The sequence below is a fragment of the Ciona robusta genome, chromosome 3, assembly GCF_009617815.1.
Source record: "Ciona robusta chromosome 3, ASM961781v2".
Lineage (NCBI taxonomy): Eukaryota > Metazoa > Chordata > Ascidiacea > Phlebobranchia > Cionidae > Ciona > Ciona robusta.
The window spans coordinates 4,838,748-4,860,784 of record NC_143237.1 but is presented as its reverse complement, the minus strand read 5'-3'; the positions used below and the strand labels follow the sequence as shown (position 1 = coordinate 4,860,784).

Here is a 22,037-nt window from a genome sequence, read left to right as displayed (position 1 = left end):
CTGTTTTGAGACTAACTTCCAAGCAGCTGGCGTGATGTCATAATATTTTCAACCAATCGGGTAACATCATCATTCAGTTGTTGATCACAATTTTTGATGTGTTTGTTGCATAGAAGATACGAATGATTTCGCTGCCTGAGTATTGGAGATGTAAAAAGTTGGCTGTGCACTCGAATTTGCCCTGAATCAATGTCCTAATGGTAAGATTAATAAGTAAACATGGGAATTTCTTTAAACTATTGCTGTTTTTGCAAGTGTATGTATATAACGTGAACCTTTGATGTCGAGTCTTACTTCAGCAAAAGTCAGACACTCAAAATATTTTTAGCCTAAGTGTTGAAGTATTTATTGAAGTAGAGTAACAGTGTATTTGTTTTACATAACAGTTTATTAAGTTAGTTTAGGTTTATATTAAGTACCATATTTGAGATTTATTTAGTTATAGTGTGTGTGTGTTTGGCATTAGTGATAAAAATGTTATCAGCACCTGGAAGTTGAATTTGCCTAAACCAATATGTGTTTATGTTAGTAAAGTCGTTTGGGTTTCTAGTTTTTTTTTACACAATGAATTAGAAATTATTGTAGGTCAAGCAAACTGCGGTAATTCCAGAAATGGTTTCACAGACAATTTACAGAAAGCAGAGCAAGCATTTCAAGTTACTTAAGGTCAGGAGTGCTTATACTTTTCTGTGTACAAAACGTTCCCAAATTGATAACAGCTTTCCTAAAAATCATTAAACCAGTTCTTTTGTATGCAGGCAAACCCAGAAAAACATCATTTATCTGTTGGAACAGAGGTTAGCGCCAAATACAGAGGTGCATTCTGTGAAGCAAAGATAAAATCTGTTAAAAAGAATGTCAACTTTCGTGTAAGTAGTTTATTTAACTGTGTATAAATCCTTAGGAAAAGAGTAGTTCAAATCTGCATTCTGCTACAGGTGTTTACAAAAATGACCACAAAAATGGTAAAAAGTTTAAAATTATCATTCTATATAATGTTTGAAAAGGATATTTATTTTTTAAAGGGTATAAGTAGCTTGACTTTTTAAAACGCGCCTTGGTATCGTCTCTTAAGGGTTAAACATCAATTAAGTATAAACGTAATTAATACTGCATCATTGAAGTCGCTTTGGTAGATTTGGCTAAAATTTCTTTTGTTTAGGTTATGCAGAAAAAAGACAATAAGTTCTATTATGTGAATGAAGATTCAATAAAGGGAAATTTAAAGGTAATTCTTTGTGTGTATTTGATCATCAATGTGGTTTAGCATGTTAAACTTTGTATAAAACCACTTGTCTTTTACAATGCACGCATATTATAATATACACATGCATAAACATTTTTAATTCTTATTTAATTAGTTGGGATCAACAGTAGAAGCTCAGTTTCCTGAGCAACATGGTTGGTGTGAGGGAGTTATACAAAGTGTTCGTGACAAGAGCATTTACACCGTCGAGTTTGATGATGGGGATGTAAGAACCTTATCTCGAGGATCTTTATGTTTGCAAGGTAAGTTTGATGACTTATCTAAATAGGCTACTCAATAAAATTTGATTTATTAGTTAGCGGTTCGATACTTTATGGTTAAAGGTTTTGTTAACTTTAGTATCGCTTCAATTTAAGCAAGAGGTGCAACCAAGTAGACTGTCATGCAGTTTTTGCTTGCAGCAAACACGCACTGAGCTAGAAAATACTAGGAAATACTGACACACACAACGTGTTGCATTCCATTGGAATTAAAGCATCTGTCAATTAATTGTTTAAGGATTTAGACACGTCTGTTTAATAATGTAATATATGATTATGATACATGTTTTAAATTACCACAGAAAGAATAGGTGTTAGTGTGTACAACCAATAAAGCAAGCGTTTTTTTTAATGAGTTTTAGTTAAATGTGCAAATATGACAGTCTTCTTTGAAACGCACTGGTTTGCGCAAACAGCAGTTAAACTTGTATTTGTTGCAGGGGTTCGTCATTATGCTGAAAGTGAAACTCTGGATCATCTTCCTTTGACTGACCCAGAAAATTTTGGAACCCCAGTTCTTAATGGGAAGAGAAAACCAAAGCGAAAAACACCACAAAGTTCATCAGCTTTGGGTTGGTTTGTTTACAAAGTGATTTATGTTCAGAGAAATGATTTTCTGATCATGATAGATAGTTTTGGTGATTAAAGATGAGAACATAATATTGATTTCTTATGCAGATGAAAGTGAAGAACATTGTACACCAGACCGTGAACCACCAGCTAAAAGAAAACTAAACTCTCCAAAAAGTGATGCAAAGGTATTGTTTGTTCTACAGTGTTACTGTAACACAGTGATTATGACTCAACAAAATCTTTTTCATAATGCTATTATGCTGACTCCTTTATTTGATTAGTTGTTTATATTAATGTTGATTTTATACATTAACCACAACAGGATATTGAAGACAAGCATGATGTAGATTGCGATGAATTAAGAATCAAGTGGCTTGCCGATTCAATGATGGGAAATCTAGTTCTTGTAGAACCCACTGATAAAAGAAAACATTGGTACGTGGACCATTTCTTACTAAATTATGCTGCTTATTTACAATGTATGCTATGCAGGTACCCTGCTGTGGTGGTTAACCCAATGTGTTATGAGAATTACAATGAAGTAAAGGATAATCATTTTGTGATTCGCTCGTTTAAAACTGGCAAAATAGCACGAGTGTTGAGGTGCAATAAACTTACAAGAAACAATGGACCTTTTAAGGTTGAACCATCATGGAAAGGTAAGAGTATTTTGTTTTAACAGATTTCTTGGAACTATCGTATTTGGATGCAACATCACATCACATATTGTATGTGATGTTGCATGTTTAAAAAACTTAAAACGGATTGAACATACAATGAACACGCTGGTTATGGGTTAAAAAGTACTCTTGAAGCTAGTAATTCACAACTGTCGGATGTAAGATTTAAGTTTTATAAAAAATGTTTCTTTAAATTTATTTAATTTAATTAATAGTTATCTAAAGAAATCTCAAATACTGATTAGAAATATATTTTTTGCACTTCTATTTCTGAATCTGACATATTCTGACATACTATTGTGTGGTATTTTTTTGTTGTATTGCCTAATATTACTCAAGGTGTTTATATACAGTTGTATTCTCATTTTATTATATGTTATCCTAGCATAAAATATGTAATTCCATCAACTTTTAATAGATGTATTGGATGATGCTTTTCGCTGGGAAGAGACTGGAGCCATTCCCGATGTTTGGAAGACAGATATCAAAGATATATTTGATGAAGATGAAGGAGAACAAAAGCTTCATGGCATGAATGACGAGGTGGATTACGTGGTTAAATATCTTTATTTGTGTTGTTTTTGAGGATATAATTGAATGTTTTCTGTATCATACAAAACCTAGAGTTGTTAACAAAAATATAATTACCAGAAACTAGGGATGCACAATACAGAATTTTGAATCCGTGAGATTCAAATCCTTTTATATTTAAGTCTAATTACGGGATCTGGCATTCTGTTAATGATGTCATGTCTAGAAATCTCTTACCAATTTAAAAAAGCAATAATTTTGAATAAAATTATTATCGTATTTGTTGGACTTTCGAGATAAAAACGTTTCGCAACGCCTTTTCAAAAGTTGATATACGTTTTGGCTTGGCCGTTTTGGCTTTATAGCTAGTTAAGCATTGGGCGTTTTCGCATCATCATTTTGCGGGGATTGTAGCTCTCTTTTTCCGCAGAAAAAGACGAAATGTCTGATGTTATGCATAATGTATAGTGTGAAAACGCCAAATGCGACAAATTCGGCAACCGATCATCATGAAGCCAAATAAACCAAAGTTACAATTTTTGATTATTTATAGCTCACGATCCAGCAAAGCTACTATTAAAGGGTTAATAAACAGATTTATGTTGGTAAAATTATTTTTCCCCTTTGAATAAAAAAGACCCGAAAAAAGTATTCTTCTAGAATTTAGAATGCCAAATTATTCTGTAATGCGCATCCATACCAGAATCATGATTTTCTTGAGCAACTTTACAAGTTCATGGAAGATAGAGGAACACCTGTGAACAAGACTCCAGTCCTTGGCTATAAAGACTTGGACCTATTTATGCTTTACAAGTAAGAATTCTCACAATATTGTGGGGAAGGTATAGTAACATAAGCAGCTAAAGTCAAGCTACCTATAGGTTTTAAAAGATAAAAGCTTACGCAGGGTGCTTCTAATTGGTAAAGTAGGTTGATCATTGCACTATCAATACTATATATTATCTAGTGTTTATTTTAAGATAAGTTAGTGGGATATTAAATCGTTTATGGATTAACCCTTTTGACGCAAGATTGTTTTTCGTAATTTTTCACTTTTTGACCAGGTCTCATTTAATTGGTTTTTGTAAGCAAAGCATAGCAACTAGACCAAAACTTTCTTTTTTGTGCAATATAAAATTATTCAAATTCATATGTTTAGTTTTTTGATGACATCATCATAACATTGTTGACGTCACAATATATCTTAGATTATTGAATATTTCAAAAAAGAACTGAACTATTAAAATATAACGTATTACAAACTTGATCAGTATGTAAAAACTTTATAAAGTTACCTACATCATAACCAGAAAAAAATCCATGTCAAAACACGCTCTTGTACACTGGGATTTCTTATCGCAACTATTTGCCTGTTTGGTTCATGCGAAAAAGGCAAAAACTGTGAAAAACTGGGAATCAAACTCGTAAGCAACACTTAAATATGCCAAAATATGTTCACAAACCTTGGCAACAAAAATCCCTAAAATTTTTAAATACGTTGACATATACTTTATTTCTAAAAGTAACAGAAACTGTTTCTTCTTTTAAATGAGACCAAATTTAGGACTGTACGATAAGAAATAACGGCACTACCAGTGGCGCAGCCAAAAAAAATAAGGGGGGAGTTTAAATCTTTTTTTGAACCCCCCCCTCCTTCCTTTTTGCCCTGATTGATGTAGTTTAGTATAATAAGAAATGACCAAACTCTGTGGAACACTACTCTGAAGCGGTATAATGTTTCTTTATTCTGTTTGGGAGAAATCTCAGACTAGAATTCAGAGCGATATAATGTTTTTTTGTTCTAAGCAGAAGAAATTTCGGACACTAATTTAGAGCGATATAATGTTTCTTTGTTCTGAACGGAAGAAATCTCGCAAATCCGTTGATCAGTTAATTTTGTTGAAAATCTGGACGTTGCAGATTTTCTGTGCGTTTGTCACTCAAGCTACCAAATTTGCTGAAAGTTACAAAAAATTGCTTTTTCGAACAATGTTTTTTGGCCTCATTTTTATATTTGCTTTGACGAACTGTATGGTCATTTTAGTTATTGGCTGTGTTTTCGCAGCGTAACCGATGACGCGTCTGTAGGGTTAATGGAAACCTTTTTTCCAGGGTATGCATACATATCTTAGGCACCTATGAGTGGTAATATTTAATTCACACAATATTTTTGTATAGTCTGGTGCAAGCCAAGGGTGGTTTCCATGCAGTATCTTTGTCAACTGATTGGAGAGATATTTACACAGAACTTGGTATTCCTAAGCTCACTCAAGCAGCTGGTCATCATGTAAAGAATGCTTATATTAAATATCTGCTCAATTTTGAAGAATATATGATAAGCTTCAGGTAGGTGGTAAAAAATTAGAATTAGTTTGTTGTTAAAGTTTGTTGAAGTTTGTATAATGTAGAAAAAGTTCATTTGACATTTAAAATTCTTGTTATTTATGTAAAATTGATTTGTTTTAAAATATAATAGCATGAAAATTTAAAAATAAATATTCTTTTATTTTACATATTAATGTGTGTTATAAATATACAATAATGAGAAATTATACAATTTTTTTTTTGTTTACTGTGTCAAACCTTATTAATTAGTATTATAAATTAAATTAGGTGAAATTAAAAGATACTGCATAAAAAGTTAAACAAACCTGTTAATTTTGTAATTTGCATACAGGCAAAGGAATAAAGTGCAGAATAATTCTGGTCTCTCTAAAAGTGATCCTGTTGCCAAAGTAAAAAAGGAGAAGTTGAAAAGTGGTCGATCATCACCTCCAGTACGAGATGATGAAGATGGAAGTTTAAGGAGGACAAGTCGGTTAGTCCACAGTTGTGTTAGTAAACCATACCATATTATGATAATATTAACATGATGCTGGTGAATTATTATAACAATTAGAGAGGACATTGTGGATACCCTTATTTCTTATGTACTGAATAGTTACCGATTTAATATTTTCCATTCCAGGCGACGGAAAGTATCAGAATGTAGCTCTGTTGGTGATTCAGATTTGCTCAAGGAAATAAAAAGGGGAAGAAAAAGTCGTCAAGAAGATATGAAACGAGATTCTGATGTTGATGATGCAAGTTCTACAACTGGTTCGGAAAAATCGGTCACTAGAGGTCGTTTGGCGAGTGAGGCGACATCTGGTGTCAAGAAAGATCGGAAGAGATCAAACAGTGGAACTCCTGGGAGGAGGAAGAACGTTGTTTATAAGATCGGTGATAAACTCAAGGTGAAGTATGGGAAAGATTCATTTAAGTTGTATCATGCTAAAGTTGTGAGTGTTGAATGTATTGAGGGACAAGAAACAAGATATTTTGTGCATTATGCTGGTTGGAACAGCAGACATGATGAGTGGATCAAATCATGGCAAATATCAAGTTGTGTGAGTGAAAGTTCCACAAGTGCATCTTCGTCCAACTCTCCAACTACTACACTAAAGGGAAAACGACCAAAAACTCCAGTTCCTTTTGAAGGAAAGCTTGAAAGTGAAAGTGCAAATGGTAAGGTTGCTGTCGGTTCAACAACCAAAGAAGTTTTAAAAAGTGTAACTCAAGCTCTAACTTTTACAACATCTTCAAATGATCAGGAGATTAATAAAGAAATTATTTCTGAAGTAAAGAAACAAGAAGAGAAACCAAAGACGAGGATGCGAAGAAGAAGCACATCCTCTTCCACTCCTCCTCCCGCTCCTGTGGCATCCACGTCAACAGAGAAGCGAGCTTTGTCCGAGGAGAAAATTTTAACATGCCAAACTAGTTTGGTAAAATCAAGTGAAGCATCAGAAGGTGCCGACTTAAAATCAAACACTAGATCTACTGGAAGAATATCGCCACTTATCTCGGGATCTTTCCCATCAAGCAGGCGAACATCTACACGGAGATCAAAGTCACCTGCGTACCTCCGCGAATCAACATTATATGGAATAAGTAAGCGAATCAGAACCAACAGCACAACCTCAGCATCAGAAGAAACAACATCTGCAGAGACTCAAACTGAACAAGTCCTGGAAACTGATGCAAGTTCCGATGTCTCCAAATCTGCTCGTTCATCCCCATCTCTTGATCATCAATCCTCTCAATCTACATCGAATGATGAAAGTGGTGAAAAATCATTGAACCATGAACAAAAACAAACTCAGCGAAAGTCTGATGAATTGAGAGAAAAGTTGACAGATATTAAAGAAGAGATCGACTCTTCAGAGGAAAGTGAACAAAAGGAAGATGCTGATGAAGAAACTCAAGTGGAGCAAGTTACTGGTACTGGTACGGATGTTTGTGAAACATCAACAAGTGCTCCCCTTCCAATAAATGAAGATGTAGAAGAGGAGCAAAATGAAGAAGGTAACTCTAATATTGCTGAGGAAAATGGCAGTGAATCTTCAAATGAAGAAGTGGATGAAAATCCTAAATCCTCCCCACACCAGGAACCACACAATGACCTTCAAGGTTATGTTGAACCAGCAATACCTGATGTAGTACCTCCAATAATACCCTTACAAGCACCTTCCAGTAGTAAGGTAAGAGTTGCATTATGTCATGTAATTATAAACAAAAACACAAGTTATATTTTAAGGTTTTGGTCGAAAACACACCGCCCACGACACCTGAACCATCACCGGATCATTTCTATGAAGAACAAGTTGAAAGCGACAACATTCCTAACATAGGAAGGTTTGTTTGTTTGTTTTATATTGGATATTCTGTGTGATGTGTATATTTATTATGATTTTATATTTATAGCGGTTCAAGCTCGTTAAGTGGGATGGAGATCAATCAATCCTCACCTGGATGCAAAGATGAAAATAAAAGTGAAGGTGAACCAAAGAGGAAGAAAAGAGGGAGATCCGGTCAATCGAGACGGAGTTCAAAAGCTGATCCTGTGAGCATGTGATTTAACAATACCAGTTTATCTAATACTTAGGCTCGCCCTGTGGCGTGGCATAGTGGTTGCCGCATCAGGCTCTAACCTAGATGTTCGAGGCTTGTGGCTGCTACCATTGTGGGTGTATGTGTCCTTGGGAAAAATGCTAAACGACAATTGCCACAACCCAGTGGTCACTAATGGGTTAACTAAATTATCGGCAATACAAAAGAAAAAAAACACCCATAAAGTTACATACGAAGTAACCGGTAACTTGTGGTCCAACGTAAGCGGGCACGAGGTGTATGATACAGAACATTAGTGTTATATTAACCGTCGTTTTCAGACCACCAAAGATAGGAAAAATTACCTTCTTTTATTTATTTAACTGAACAGCAATGCGAAAATCATGATACTGAAAGTGAAGAAGATACCCCACCCGGTGGTCAGTGTGATAGTAATGCAAAAGGTCGTCGACGAATTAATAAACGAAAAGCGAAACCGAAACCTGCTCCACCCACTGCCCCACCACCTGTTATGTGTGAAGGTAGTTGCCTTTTTTAATCATTTACAAATCCATTGATACATGAATGGAAAAACAATAAGCTGCAATAGATTATTTAATTGAAAACTAATGTGAATCATAAATACCTTTATTTATTACTATCACTATGTGCCATATAACTTGAAACTAAAACATTTCAGAACTTGCACTAATGACACCTGAGCAGCGTATTGCTGTTTTGCAAGCCAAACTATCTGAGATGAGAACCGTCTATCAGCAATTGAAGCAGGAAGTTCAATCGATTGATCGGAAGAGGAAACGGGCCAAGAGGAGAGAACAAGAAGGTTTTTAATCTTTTCTTCAAAATGTTCTGCTCATGTTTATCATTATATAAACTTTGTAGTTGCCGGTTCAAACTCACCGAATAAAATTCTTCCTTCTCCAATGAAGCGTGAACATTCTGATGAGAGCACTTCTAGTGGCGAAAACACAGCAAAAGATGTAGACACTCAGTCTATTTTCGTGTCGAAGACTTAACATTCATAAAACTAAGTTTTCTGCACTGCCTTTTGCTACATTCGCCAAATTTATTACCACCCACTCATTTCTTTTATACAATCAGCTCTTTGTGTATTCGTTGATGTTTTATTTATTGAGCAGTTCTGGTTTACAACCAAAGTTGCCTATTTATTTGAACAACTGCTCTCCTATCATTACCATGTTTTAAACCCTTAGTGGGTTTAGAAAGATATTTCATAACATGCTGCGTATGACCGACCGTACAACAAGCTGCATGCTCTCTACTGCTCCATGTGGAATAAAGCACTTTGTAGTTTTACAAGAAACCACCGTTTTATTGCCATTTCGTTTCTTTTCAAAGAGTTTCCCCATCGTGCTTTGTTTCCATGTGCATTATGTTTAATTGCTGTCTTGCAAAGCGGCATGTAAGTTTCCCAGCAAACTGGATGACGCAACCTATAATGCCCCAAGTCCGGTCTTCCAGCAGCTGCTGACCATCAACTCACTTAAAGAGTTGTTTTGTTTTTATCTTTCTCCGAGAGAATCTTATTTTCTACAAAATTCGAAAAATGTAAAAAAATCGTTTATTGAGCTTGGTCCGTTTCACATTCTTACCACAGAGCTCGTTTTGTTGTGTAAATATTTAAATCTAATACAGAAAGTTAAACCTAGTAGGTTTAGTTTCTCACGAACTATGTCTCTTTGATACTAATTTAATCAAATTGTGGTGCTAAAGAGCAATGGAATTGAAAATTAATCGACTACATTGTTAAAGCTCCATGGTAACTCGCCTAATTAATCTGTCCGACGTTAAGTAATGTCGTTGCTGGGGATACTCGCTTTCCGCAACTTTTATAATGAGTTTTATAAATACATACTGCGCCATTCAGTTAAAGTTATGTAACAATTTGTTATCACTTTAACAACATACCTCTTGGTACAGGTAGTAGTAAACGGATTGGGAAAGTTACAGCTATAGTTGCAACTATGCTTTCCTATAAGCAGAAAATCAAACCACCAAAACAGGGGAAAATCGAAATGGAAAGTTTTGATTTATATAAGGACTTACCTGAGCTTGTGCCTCTTGACGAAAGCAAAGTTCCGATTTCAATGCCGAGGTTTGACGTTCCGACACTGACAAAGAATGCATATTTTAGTGGACGGGGTTCGAATTTATCAGGAAGTAGTTCTGGGCGATCATCCGGTGATAATCTTCCCTTATCACCTCTTCTTACTACTCCACTAAGTAGCCAGCAACTGCCACGGGGTATGATGGAGTCCGCTGTTACTATGCTCCAAGTAAGTAGGCTACCATCGTGTGGGCTATAGCATGGCCTACTAGAGATATCTCCATAGGCCATGGCTACAGTTATATGTTAGTCGCAGGTTACACAACTTAGCCTATAATAACCTTTATTTTCCTGTTTAATTGCTACAAAAACGATTTATTAAAGAGATTAATTGATACAGGTGGATGAAAACAATACCAGCAAATCAACAACCGACTGCCTTTTGGTTGTTCCGCAAAATACTGTACCGATGGCTAAACACAGGTATTTATCTGAAGCATCTTTAAACGCGTGAGCGAATGGTTAACAAGTATAGGGTGGGGTAAGATACGACATGTTTTTATTTGTTTTTTTTCGTCTCATTTGGTAATAAACAAAGTATAGTTACAAAGTTCAATAACTCGCCACTGCAAATAGCGTTTTACTTTGTTTAAAACACGGTCAGCAAACAAGGATTTAAGTGTTAACGGTTTAACGGTATCCTATATCTTACTCCACTTTACTACGCAGGTATACATACCGTTTGTAAATCGTACAAAATTAAGACGTAATTTTGTACATCGTTACAGGAAGAACTATACTAAGAAGATGAACAAGCTAAAGAAAGCGGAAGAAGAAGGATTTATCACAGATGAAGAGGTTTGGAGAAGACGGAAGCAACGCCAAGAGAGGGAGAAGATCGAAGCTTTTCGACAGCGCCACGCGGGGAAGACAGGGGCAGTAAAAAAGTTGGATTGGGAAACTTTTGTTGAGGGTTATGGTGAACATGAACAAGTTAAAACATTAGAGGTAACAATGTGCGAACCTTATTTATGTCAGGGTTAAAAACACGATTAATCTTTCCAGGAGGAGATTTATAAACCGACTTATGTTGCCAACGCCAATCTAAAAGACGAAACCCTTTTTTCTGCTCTTGGTAAAAGCGTGATGCCACACAAAAGAATAGCATTCGTTGGGACCGTTGTACAGAAAATCGAAAAACGGAAACAAGAAAAAAAAGAAAGACAAATTAACGAAATGATGATCAAGCATTTCCATTCCAGTGACGATGGTGACACAAAGGGTAATGAGTTATATATGCAATGTTGTTCCATCAATATTTTAATCATGCAGTATATACATAAAGTTAATTAATTGATCACAGTCAAAAGTTTATAATGTGACTTGTATAAGTTACTTATGTTGTGCAATAGTGCATCATTTCACAATAACCAGAACAACCACAGTTAAACACACACAAAAACAGACATACATATTTGGCAACATAGTAGTTGCCGACGTCAAACAATAATATCAATATTTAAGACAAAAGAATAATACAACGGCGGTTCGCTACAGAAATGTAACGCAATTACACTTTGTAATAAATCAATGACCCATCTTCCCCCATCCCATGATTATAGGTGTTTTGATAATCAAGAGTATGGTAATGAACGTATGCCATTGATTTATTCTTGCGTGGCGTGATAAAACAGTCGTAACACCGGTTTCGTCTTTTACACGCCAAGTGTGCGCTATTACCGCATAAGCAATCTTGTGATATTTTTGAGAAAGTTCTCATTTTTTTGTAGATTAAACAAAACCCCTATGTCGTCATATCTCTTTCATTTCTATTGACCTTAACTTGTTAATGGGACTAATACTCAACCTACTTTATTTGTAATTTACAGTTAAAACGTATGGGATGAAAGAAGCACTGGAAGAGCTAAACGCAAGACACGCAGCGAGCAACCAACCAACACCTGACAAAGTTTCACTTGATACTAACTCTTTAAACACGGAAGAAACTATGGAAACAAAAGAAACAAAAAGTGAAGATGTATACGAGACTTTGGAAACAATTAAAACTAAGATGACACCTTCTGTAACACGCGATAGTTGTCGACCAGTAACTACAGAGCCTCCTGTCCGACAAAGAAGTTGGTTGAGGCACGCGCAAAGTGAAAGCGACATTTATGCCTCTATTAAAAAACAACAGAAGCCATTTCTTCCACCGCCATCGTTATACAATGATACTGGGAGCCTTATTTCGTTTTCAGAGCTGCTTATGGCCAAAAACAAAACCCGTTCAGTGTCGGCTACTGATTTATCCCAACCTTACGAACAATTTACCGATCTTTCGTATTTCTCCGAAGAGTATGAAGATAAAGTTACTGACGCTGCGATAGTTCTGCCTCCAGAAATTAAAGAACAAAAGCAGACTGTGAGAGTTAAACGAAGAAGTCGGTCACACCACACGACCCTTACTGCGACAGAACGTAACCAACAACATAGAAACAGTAAGGAGAAAATAAGAACATCTGCAACTGGTGGCCGCAGAAGAGGGCGGTCAGCCACACGGAGACATGCGAACAAAAGACTTTACAAAAGCGTGGGAGATAATTTGAATGAAATAGGGAAGCAGGCTAACCAGCCAGGGGGAAGCAGTGATGCGTTGTTGCAACAGCTTGCGATTGTTTCCGAACAACAGAACGAGATTTTAGAACGGATGCAAAGAATTGAGAAATCGACAAAAACAAAACGAAGACATCGTTCCATGGACAACTTGCTAAATCGAGCAACAGAAAAAAATATCGGAAGAAATTCTGCCAGTTCTCTGAGCATTAGTTCTGATGAGCATCAGGGCCTGAGCACAAAATTCGATGATTTAACATTTACTGAGGAACCTAAGCAGCCGCCAATTCCAGCTCCTTTAAACACAAAAGATGAAATATTGAAACGAATATCCGCTGTCGGGATACCGGTGTTGAAACTCTTCACCGGAGAAAACGAAGAAAATAAACCAGAACTCAAAACCCCGTCAATAACTTCCAGGTCGGCGAGCACGGAGAAGGAAGAAAAAAGTCCAACTGAGCTAATGGTGTTACCAAATCCACCTGATGAAAATCCCATGCTGTCATATTCGGAAAATACACACTCATCGCATGTGGCGATAAATCAAGTGACGTCATCAAACTCTAAACCACATCATGTGTCATCCAAAGTGACGTCACCCACACATGGCCAACCAACACATACGTCATCACTTGTTACTTCATTGAATTATACAAATGCGACACCTCCGCATGTGACGTCATCGAAATCTTTAAAACCAACACTCGAATCATCTCATGTGACGTTATCAAACTATACACAGGAATACATCGAAAACCAAATCCCTCTTTCTACTGAAACCGAAGTAAAAAGCAAACCTGCTCGTGAGGTTAGAGAGCAGGATCCGAGGTTGCATCAAAACCAAGTTATTCAGAAAGAAAGTGTAAAAAAACAACGGCGACGAAGCAAACAATATGATGAGTACTCGGGAAGTGAAACGGTGGTTGAAAGGGTGAGGTCAGTTAAACGAAACATAAGTAGGAGATCGTCTGTGATTCGCGTTAAGGGAATTCCGCGTATAGACAAGGAGACTGAAGCTAATTTGAGTGAAACAATTCAGAGAGTCGTAGACGCTGGAAGAAATTCCGATGACGAGGGGTTTAGTTGGTCGGTTTTGTGGGCAAAACGAGAGGAAACTGAGTTTGAAAAGCAAGCACAGGGTGCTATTAAGAGAGTATTTTCTTTTTTTGGCATTAAATCAAACGAAGAACCAGCAGTGCAAAACGATGGCACCATCATCGCGGAGGTTGTACGCGTTGATAGTGATAACGAAACAATAATGTCTAGTGCAAGCTCACTTAACTATGAAGAACATAATATGCTATCTGAGCCACTGGTAGAAAAATCATTTCAAATACATCAGCATCAATCTGTTATTAAGACATCGCTCCCTGGCGATCAGCAACGAAGAACATATAAAGAACCTGGAGACACCTGGGACGGCTCACGAACAGACAATACGAGGCAAACTTCAACACACGAACCCTTTCCTAATTCAAACGAAAGAAAAAGCCTGAAAGATAAATTTCGGAAGAAAGTAATGCAAGTGACAAAGAAAAAAGGTAAATATGTGAAGCCACATGCTTCAGCAGATTACCAAGTAAATCACGCGATATACGATGGTCAACCGAGGAGACAATCAGCATTTTCTCTCGGCCCATCACGCAAACAACATTCCGTGGATTCGGGTTTTCTCACGAACACAAACGGCGATGAATCTCCAACCTGGAACGAAGCTGCTATTTAACTTAATCTTAAGCATTAAAAAAATAACAGTCTTCATTAAACTTTTGATGTAAATGTCGTATATAAGTTTGTTTTTAAGCAATAAATATTGTTATTGTTGTTCGAGTTGTTGGTATACGGTTTTTCCTAATTTAGAGATCCGTTTTGGAAAACGGTACCGATAGGACCAGGCAAAAAACGCATTATTTGTCTGAGATGAAAAGTTTGCAACAAAAACGAAAGTTATGTTGATAGACGTGAAATAGGAGTGAGAGAAAAAGGTATAGTACAATGGGGGAAGATGGGACACTTAAGCACATGTTGCCAAATATTTCCAAAATCAAAATAGATGACTATTATTCCTATTAATTGACAACAATTTAATAAAATATAATAAAACACACGGGGAGTTATTTAGCGATCCGCACAACAGGTGAAATTTTACAAATTCGAAAACACACAGGATAAGATGGGACAGTTTAAAATCATTGTTAATTTTGATTATTACGTGTATTTAAAAATAGAAATATACGTAAATAACACGAAATAATATACTGTACGCTTTGAAAATTAAGTCTAAACATTCTTTTTCGTGCCCTACTGCTATAGTTTAACATGTTACCTATACATTATATTATTGAGCACGTTAGTGGTCATATAGATCCTTTTTCGTCGAACAGTTGTTCTTGTTGTTGTTTTTTTCGTGACTTTTTTCTGCACTTTTTTTTTATTTTAGCATTTATTTTTATTCTCTTGATTGAAATCAAATCATAATATATATCTATAATTTTTAGTTTAAATTTTCAGAATTGGAACCGCGTAATTAGCGATTTATTGAAGATTACTTTACTGTTTGATCAAATGCGCCAAATTCAAAATGCACCTTAAAGTTTAATTAAATGATTGTACTATATAAAGTATTTTGAACCGATTGAGCTATAACTCCATATGATACGACATGTCGAAACGGCGGTTATAAGATCTAGAAATGTGGGACATTGGGGGTTTTGCAGTGCACGACTGCACGTGTTGGTGAGATAAGAAATCCTCACAACGACTCACGACTGTATCAAACTACTACCATTTAAGTGGGGACACATTAAATGCACTACTCTTATACCTTATTATCATTAATCGTAATTGAAACATTATTTTTAATTCAACATCATATGATTAATATAAACTTCTAACATTACCTAATTACTATATGATTAATTTCAACTTCTAACATTACCTAATAACTATTATGCTAATTAGTTTACAACGTGCTCATTCATTAGATCTGTGATCTCTTGTTACATAACAATGGGTATTGTTTGAATGACAATGGATAATGTTCGAACATCAATGGATAAATATTGTATATAATCGATGGATAAACTTGTAATAACAGATAATTGATAATAACTATTGATAAAGTTTTTATTTTTGCTACAAATTGGGTATTTACTACTCTGTTTTTGGCACAAGCCACTTCTCATAAATTATCACCAAGTGCAAATGACCAAATTTCAAACATAGTAGGGTAGGAGAAGATGGGACACTTTGTCAGACGAGACTCTTTTTTAATATTCTTTTTACGGACTCCCATTTAATGATAATCAGGAAAATAAGGTTACAGAATTATTCGACAGTATTATCACGACTTTATAAAACGCCCCTCAAATCTGATTACCGTTTTTAAATATTAAAAAAATAGGTAAAATAGAAACAGTATACTTTGAACAGGTAAAAAAATGCAAAATAGTAAGGTGTCATTTTTTTAATGATCGCTAAATCATAGTAAAGCCAATGATTTTTTTAGTTTGCGTGTGCGAACGATTAAACTAGTTTCATAGCTTCATAAAACAACCATGAATATTTCGTACAGTTTGATTTTTAGACGAATGATTAAACACCACCCTTTTCAATTCCGACCTGTATTTTAAAGAGTATCCCAACCACGTGAAATAAAAATTACGTTTTTGGTCATGCCTCGGAAAATATTGGGGGTAAAATTAAATTTTGATCCACACTGTTAAGAGTGATTGTGGTATTAATAAGACAAATTATTTAACAGCAATCCCTTTTTAATTTTGATCTATATTTAAGCTTGGTATTTATAGCAAAGTATGCGCAACCATGCATAACCCCTCACAAAAGACCCATTTTAAATAGTATTTTAACAACCTGTTTAGAACTTTCTTTGATTCTAAAGAATAATGGAAAAGTTTATTAAGTTTCCCCCAGAACTGTTTCTGCGACCACTTGCAAGAGGTACATCTACACTTATCAGGCCACAAGCGTGTTTGGAACTAAAACAAAAGCTTTCCTCTCCAAGCTTCCTAAAAAATGCGGTCTCCTCTAGTTCTACCAGACGCAACTTTTTTAAAGCAGCTGTTTGCAAAGAACTTGGCAAACCACTGGTTATAGACCTTATTGAATCGCAACCAGAATTATCTTCAGGGGAGATACGAATTCAAGTTGAGGCCGTTGGTGTTAACTTTGGTGACTTGCTGATGGTAGTCGGTGAATACCAAGTGAAGCTTCCAACACCATTTGTACCTGGAAGTGAAATGTCTGGTGTTATATTGGAAGTTGGGCCTGATGTAACTGATCTAACGCCAGGTATGAGAGTTGTTGGTTTGAGTCAATCTTTTGGTGCATATGCTGAAGAAGTGGTTACCACTCAAGATTCTGTGTGGGAAATTCCTGAAAAAATGAGTATGACAGAAGCTGCTGGCTTTGTTTGCTCTTATGGTACTGCTCTGTTAGCTCTTAAAAAACGAGCAGCGTTAAAAGAAAATGAGCATCTGCTTGTAACTGCAGCTGCAGGAGCAGTGGGCTTGGCTGCTGTGGATATTGGTGCAAATGCAATAGGTGCAAAAGTTATTGGTGCTGTTGGCAGTGATGAAAAGTGTGACATTGTACGGTCACGCGGTGCAGTTGCTGCCATTAATTATAAAAAAGACAACCTCAGATCCAAGATGAAGGAGATTTGCAGCAGTGGTGCAAATGTGGTGTTTGATACAGTGGGCGGTCAAATATTTAAGGATGCTTTCCGAAGCATTGCATTTGAAGGAAGATTGTTAGTGATTGGGTTTGCCTCTGGTGATATTCCACAAATTCCTGCTAATCATCTGCTGGTTAAAAATATTTCCACAATTGGAACATATTGGGGTGCGTATGCAATGGAGAATGTTAAGACATTCGAATGGAGTGTTAATGAAAGCTTTAGGTTATATAATGATGGAAAACTTACTCCACTAGTATCAGCTACATTCGATTTGTCTCAAATTAACAAAGCTTTCGAATTTATTAAAGCTCGAAAATCTGTGGGTAAAGTGATCATAGAAGTTCGATGAACAAGATTAATTTATTTGTAAATCTCTATGCAAGTTGTGGTATTTAATTTTTGTAATATGTTTATTTAATTCTCCTTGTAAGGAATTGTAGGCAGAATACCTTCTATTAATATATTTCTGAATTATCTAGACTTGTTGTCACAAAGATTATTCTAATTTATAGCAATAATAAAGCAGTATTACCCAATTTGGAAAAAATATTAAATGTTTGATTGTATAACTGCGTATTTGCCAGTGACCATCCAATCAGCATCACATTTAGCTATAGACTCAGCAACACCAGTTGGTAAGCCGACTACTACTTCAGCTTTTAGTGTACGCAGCGAACAAAGTGGGGTGGACGTGAATCCACGCAATGCCTTAACAAAAGATGTTTCATGTAACCACTTTAAGTCACTGACGAGCTTTCTGTAATTCAAGTCGCCCTTGAAAATAAGTAGTTTGGAAGTTTCCAGAAGTTGTAGTAAAGACGGAGAAACATTCTTCATCAAGTAAAATGGATCTGGGAGAGTCCAAAACCATGTTAAGTTTTCATCAGTGATTAAAGTGAATGTTTCATCCTGTAGTCTTTCTTTCCACCGCAAAGCAAAATCACTAAGAACCTGACTACTGTCTTTCCCAAGTATATCTATTGTATCAAGAAAATCCTGTGGAGTGACATCTGATACAAACCATGGAAATCGCTTTGGATGAAATCGAATTTTTGTTGCCAACTTCGATGCAAGCAGAAATTCTGCTAAAATCAGATCTGTGAATAACTCAAAACCAGAGTTGTCCAAAATGATATCGACAACTTTATCCGTCTTCTGCAATAAGTAAAATATTTGTGTAACTAAATTTAAACCAAAGCAAAAAGAGAAAACAATAAAAATTTTAGGTGGATAATTTGTTCCTTGTTTAACGTTCAAAAAAAGTAATGGTTCTATTGCAAGTTGCAATTAGTATCAATAGTTTAATAGAGAATACAAAAATACATACACTTATATAAAAAGGAACAGATAAATCAAACGCATTAAACTCGGTTTGTTATTTGTATTTTCATGTAATAAATCGTTTGGCTCACCATTATGGATTAAGAGAAAGACATTAGAGAGAATAATTCCAATTTGCAAACAATATTGTTGGACACAAAAGAATGATGTTCACAACTTACCTTATCTTGATTTATTATATAAAGATAATCGAAAACTTTCTTGGAACAATCAACAAGCAAGAACTCGCTTAGTGTTGTGAGATTCTTATGAGGATCTGTGGTCTGTGAGCTTTCCTCGCCACCAGATAGTGACAAGTCACATCTGTTACCCCATAATGACACCTACATATACATTTGTGTACATATAAAAAGTATATTTTACAATTTCTATTTAATTAAATGAAAGTAATGACCTGTAAAAAGTCTTGTAGTCTCAACCCAAGGATCTTAGCATCACCAAGGTCAATCTTTAAAACTTGATCCAGAAAAGCAGCTAAGTTTCTCATGGCTGGAAGTGATTGCAACAAAGCAAGATTTTTTTGATCCAAAAATGGATCAAATTTTTTCATGTGGTTACTAAAACAGGATAATTTTGTACAATAAAAACCCCAACTATAAACTTTATTTATTCAATAAGCACACAATTAAAATATAAATCAGCTTGGTTTAGGTATGTATTAGACAGACTTACCTCTTTGATAAAACAGACTGAATTTTTCTGTACATAAAGCACTCCACATACAACCAAGGCGAACTAAACCATGTTGGGTGCGACTGGTGAACAGATCTAACAAATTTATAAAACCCTGTCGAAATTGTAGCATATTTTTGTTGATTTATTAAAACTACAAGTTATGACAACATCTATCAGTAGATCACATACCTGCTTTTACAATTAAATGTAAATATACATTATTTATACATATATGTATTTGTATGGAAAAAAAAGAAAATAATTAAAAACAATAAAACCATGATACAATTTGTACCTGTTTTGTTCAAATCTTGCATTCCAAACTTCACAGTCGTCTATTTCATCATCCAACAAAGTTAAAGATTTATCTGTCATTATTTCACTTCTGAGCTGAGATAGTTGCCCAATAACTGATTGACAATCCAACCGGCCTTCCTGAAGAAGCAACATTTATTTATTTACTTCCACACTAAGAAAATGTGAAACTTCTTGGTGCCATTTGCTGGTAATCCTTCAGCTGGTAGCCACCTACAATTTTGGTTTCAAAATGTTTATTCTTACTGATACCGGCTGTCTAAATTTTTTAAAAAAAATTCTGATTTTGAAAATGCATGAAATCGTGCCACAGGGGCCGTCCTAAATTAAACAAAAGAAAAAGTAAGATTATTACGTCATAGAATGCGTATTGTTGAGTTTACTTTCTACGTTACAGATGGGTACCTAATAAAACTACAGGTTGCACCTGCACGCGGTTGCAAACGTTTGCAGATATTTTGGTTATTTTGACCAGAAATGCTACATAGCCAAGTTCAAAAGACGTCAAATGACCTTACAAGAAAGGTATTTTCATTATTTAATTAATTTGTTTTACACTTATTAACACGTTGTAGTGCTGTTTTGTTCGTTTTTCCGTATTTTTGAATTTAAATAATTACCGACACCTAGCGGAAAAAGTTTTCCGTCTTCTTTGTATAGTCCCATTTGTTAGCAAATAAAGTTGGAATGGGGAGATTCTTTACCAGTACCTACATTTCTAACAAGTCGTTGACGTAGCAATTAAACCATTATTGAAAAAAACATATGTAATTTTTATTAAGCATGACTAACCTCGCCAAATTGATTTTGAAAATTTGAAATCTCTTTATGGCATACATCAATACATTTTGTTAAGATACGTGGAACTCTGTCTTTCATGGTATTGTAGGCAAAGCTACCACTTTCTGCAGCTAACAACGGCAACGGATAATCCATATCAAGAGATTATTCTAAAAGTAGACAGCCAATTGGATACCTGCAAACACTTCACTACTTTAGTATCGAAGCAAAAACATGTAAGAAAAAAGAATCCTATGTTTAGATATAAGATACAACAGGGAACATCTTGTTTGGCGCGGTAGAAACTAAAAACGGTGGTTGAGAGACTGGCTGCTTTTTTCTTACGTTCTCTCACGATTATGACGTCTTGTGTGTTTGTGACGCTATCGGCCACCCTGCGTCAGAGTCGTATAAACACCGAGTAGTCCAACTGCCGTCTATGTGTGTCCAAAATAGAGCAAAAGTGGTGACTTTGACAATGGGTTTAAACGAACTTGTTAAGTTTTGTTTGTGTTTTCCTATTGTGGGAAGGTGTACAACAGCTTCTATTTACCTTACCAAACATTTTTTAGAAAAAAATGTATAAATTTAGCCGCATTAAATGACTAAAATGTCGAAAATCAACCCCCTTAATTCTAATTTTTGACTTTTTTGACACAGAAAACAAATAACACATGTTTTTTACATTTTTCAACCTTTAAATTTTGTTTTAGACCCAAGTTTTTCTGTAATTTACCGAAAAACACACATTTTCCCTATACCTAGTGTGTTATTTTGGACCCAAATTGCCGTTCAATTTGTGTTTTACGTAACAATGGGTTGGACTACTCGGTATTTCTATGGCTCTGCCCTGCGTATGCCAAAGAAGCAAAGAAGCTTCGTTTGCGTAAGTTTGCAAATATAAATAAAAAGTATATATAGTATTAGTCTCCTATGTCTTTTTATATAAAAAACAAAATCCAAAATAATGTTTACGGCAGGCAAGGATCGAACCCGCAACACTGAGCTATAATAGCGGGCGCCAAAATCGTTAGGCAGTAGATTCAGTAATCAGATTTGTGCAGACAGCGCTTATGCTGTCTAGGCCTGAGAGTTTGGGAGGGCACGTGTTGGTGAGATAAGGAATCCTCGATTCACGCCTGAATCAAACTAGTTCCATTTAAGTGGGGACGCATTAAACGCACTACTCTTATACCTTATTAACATTTATCGTAGTTGAAACATTACTTTTATTTAAACATTATATGATTAATATTAACTTTTAACATTAATTTACAAGTCAATACACGGTACGGGAGTTGTACAAAGCGTATTTACACATATTCTTTACCAATCACTCAAT

General features: G+C 35.5%; 4 protein-coding genes across 6 annotated transcripts; 3 read left to right on the top strand and 1 right to left on the bottom strand.

Annotated features, from left to right (window-relative positions):
• Positions 1 to 58: 58 nt before the first annotated feature.
• Positions 59 to 9,894, top strand: LOC149738376 (uncharacterized). 2 transcript variants are annotated; one of them, XM_089875419.1, is made up of 18 exons: positions 59 to 200; positions 759 to 869; positions 1,163 to 1,228; positions 1,362 to 1,509; positions 1,968 to 2,099; positions 2,206 to 2,285; positions 2,423 to 2,535; positions 2,593 to 2,759; positions 3,199 to 3,323; positions 4,015 to 4,124; positions 5,490 to 5,657; positions 5,989 to 6,129; positions 6,280 to 7,834; positions 7,891 to 7,988; positions 8,058 to 8,196; positions 8,575 to 8,725; positions 8,884 to 9,027; positions 9,087 to 9,894. In XM_089875419.1, exons 1-18 carry the CDS (start codon positions 198 to 200, stop codon positions 9,218 to 9,220), a joined length of 3,585 nt encoding a protein of 1,194 aa, XP_089731545.1. In that variant the 5' UTR covers positions 59 to 197; the 3' UTR covers positions 9,221 to 9,894. The 2 variants fall into 2 exon arrangements, with proteins under 2 accessions (XP_089731545.1, XP_089731544.1); XM_089875418.1 differs by having other exon boundaries at positions 2,420 to 2,535.
• Positions 9,895 to 10,097: 203 nt separating this feature from the next.
• LOC149738375 (uncharacterized) lies at positions 10,098 to 14,715 on the top strand. Its single transcript, XM_089873690.1, has 6 exons — positions 10,098 to 10,501; positions 10,673 to 10,755; positions 11,061 to 11,280; positions 11,338 to 11,616; positions 11,830 to 11,926; positions 12,162 to 14,715. The coding sequence occupies exons 1-6, from the start codon at positions 10,190 to 10,192 to the stop codon at positions 14,609 to 14,611; spliced, it is 3,441 nt and encodes a 1,146-aa protein (XP_089729816.1). The 5' UTR covers positions 10,098 to 10,189; the 3' UTR covers positions 14,612 to 14,715.
• A 1,813-nt stretch (positions 14,716 to 16,528) lies between these two features.
• On the top strand, positions 16,529 to 18,153 carry LOC149738374 (protein Cryzl2-like). Its single transcript, XM_089875422.1, has one exon. The coding sequence runs from the start codon at positions 16,791 to 16,793 to the stop codon at positions 17,931 to 17,933; it is 1,143 nt and encodes a 380-aa protein (XP_089731548.1). The 5' UTR covers positions 16,529 to 16,790; the 3' UTR covers positions 17,934 to 18,153.
• Positions 17,926 to 20,936, bottom strand: LOC149738373 (damage-control phosphatase 1-like). 2 transcript variants are annotated; one of them, XM_089875420.1, is made up of 6 exons: positions 20,708 to 20,936; positions 19,896 to 20,035; positions 19,598 to 19,693; positions 19,320 to 19,482; positions 19,087 to 19,248; positions 17,926 to 18,739 (listed from the first exon to the last, which is right to left on the bottom strand). In XM_089875420.1, the coding sequence occupies exons 1-6, from the start codon at positions 20,849 to 20,851 to the stop codon at positions 18,134 to 18,136; spliced, it is 1,311 nt and encodes a 436-aa protein (XP_089731546.1). In that variant the 5' UTR covers positions 20,852 to 20,936; the 3' UTR covers positions 17,926 to 18,133. The 2 variants fall into 2 exon arrangements, with proteins under 2 accessions (XP_089731546.1, XP_089731547.1); XM_089875421.1 differs by having other exon boundaries at positions 19,598 to 19,712; positions 20,708 to 20,891.
• Positions 20,937 to 22,037: the final 1,101 nt, after the last annotated feature.

What these genes read in the sequence shown, in the direction of transcription:
- LOC149738376 (XM_089875418.1), top strand. An exon ending in AAAAGAATGTCAACTTTCGT is followed by an intron (nt 870 to 1,162) that starts GTAAGTAGTTTA and finishes TCTTTTGTTTAG; the next exon opens with GTTATGCAGAAAAAAGACAA. An exon ending in CAATAAAGGGAAATTTAAAG is followed by an intron (nt 1,229 to 1,361) that starts GTAATTCTTTGT and finishes TTATTTAATTAG; the next exon opens with TTGGGATCAACAGTAGAAGC.
- LOC149738373 (XM_089875420.1), bottom strand. Translation starts at nt 20,851, where the DNA reads ATGGATTATCCGTTGCCGTTGTTAGCTGCAGAAAGTGGTAGCTTTGCC. An exon ending in TTCAAAATCAATTTGGCGAG is followed by an intron (nt 20,036 to 20,707) that starts GTTAGTCATGCT and finishes TTGCTTCTTCAG; the next exon opens with GAAGGCCGGTTGGATTGTCA. An exon ending in GACTACAAGACTTTTTACAG is followed by an intron (nt 19,249 to 19,319) that starts GTCATTACTTTC and finishes ATGTATATGTAG; the next exon opens with GTGTCATTATGGGGTAACAG.
- LOC149738375 (XM_089873690.1), top strand. Translation starts at nt 10,190, where the DNA reads ATGCTTTCCTATAAGCAGAAAATCAAACCACCAAAACAGGGGAAAATC. An exon ending in CCGCTGTTACTATGCTCCAA is followed by an intron (nt 10,502 to 10,672) that starts GTAAGTAGGCTA and finishes TAATTGATACAG; the next exon opens with GTGGATGAAAACAATACCAG. An exon ending in TCATGCAGTATATACATAAA is followed by an intron (nt 11,617 to 11,829) that starts GTTAATTAATTG and finishes GGTTCGCTACAG; the next exon opens with AAATGTAACGCAATTACACT.
- LOC149738374 (XM_089875422.1), top strand. Translation starts at nt 16,791, where the DNA reads ATGGAAAAGTTTATTAAGTTTCCCCCAGAACTGTTTCTGCGACCACTT.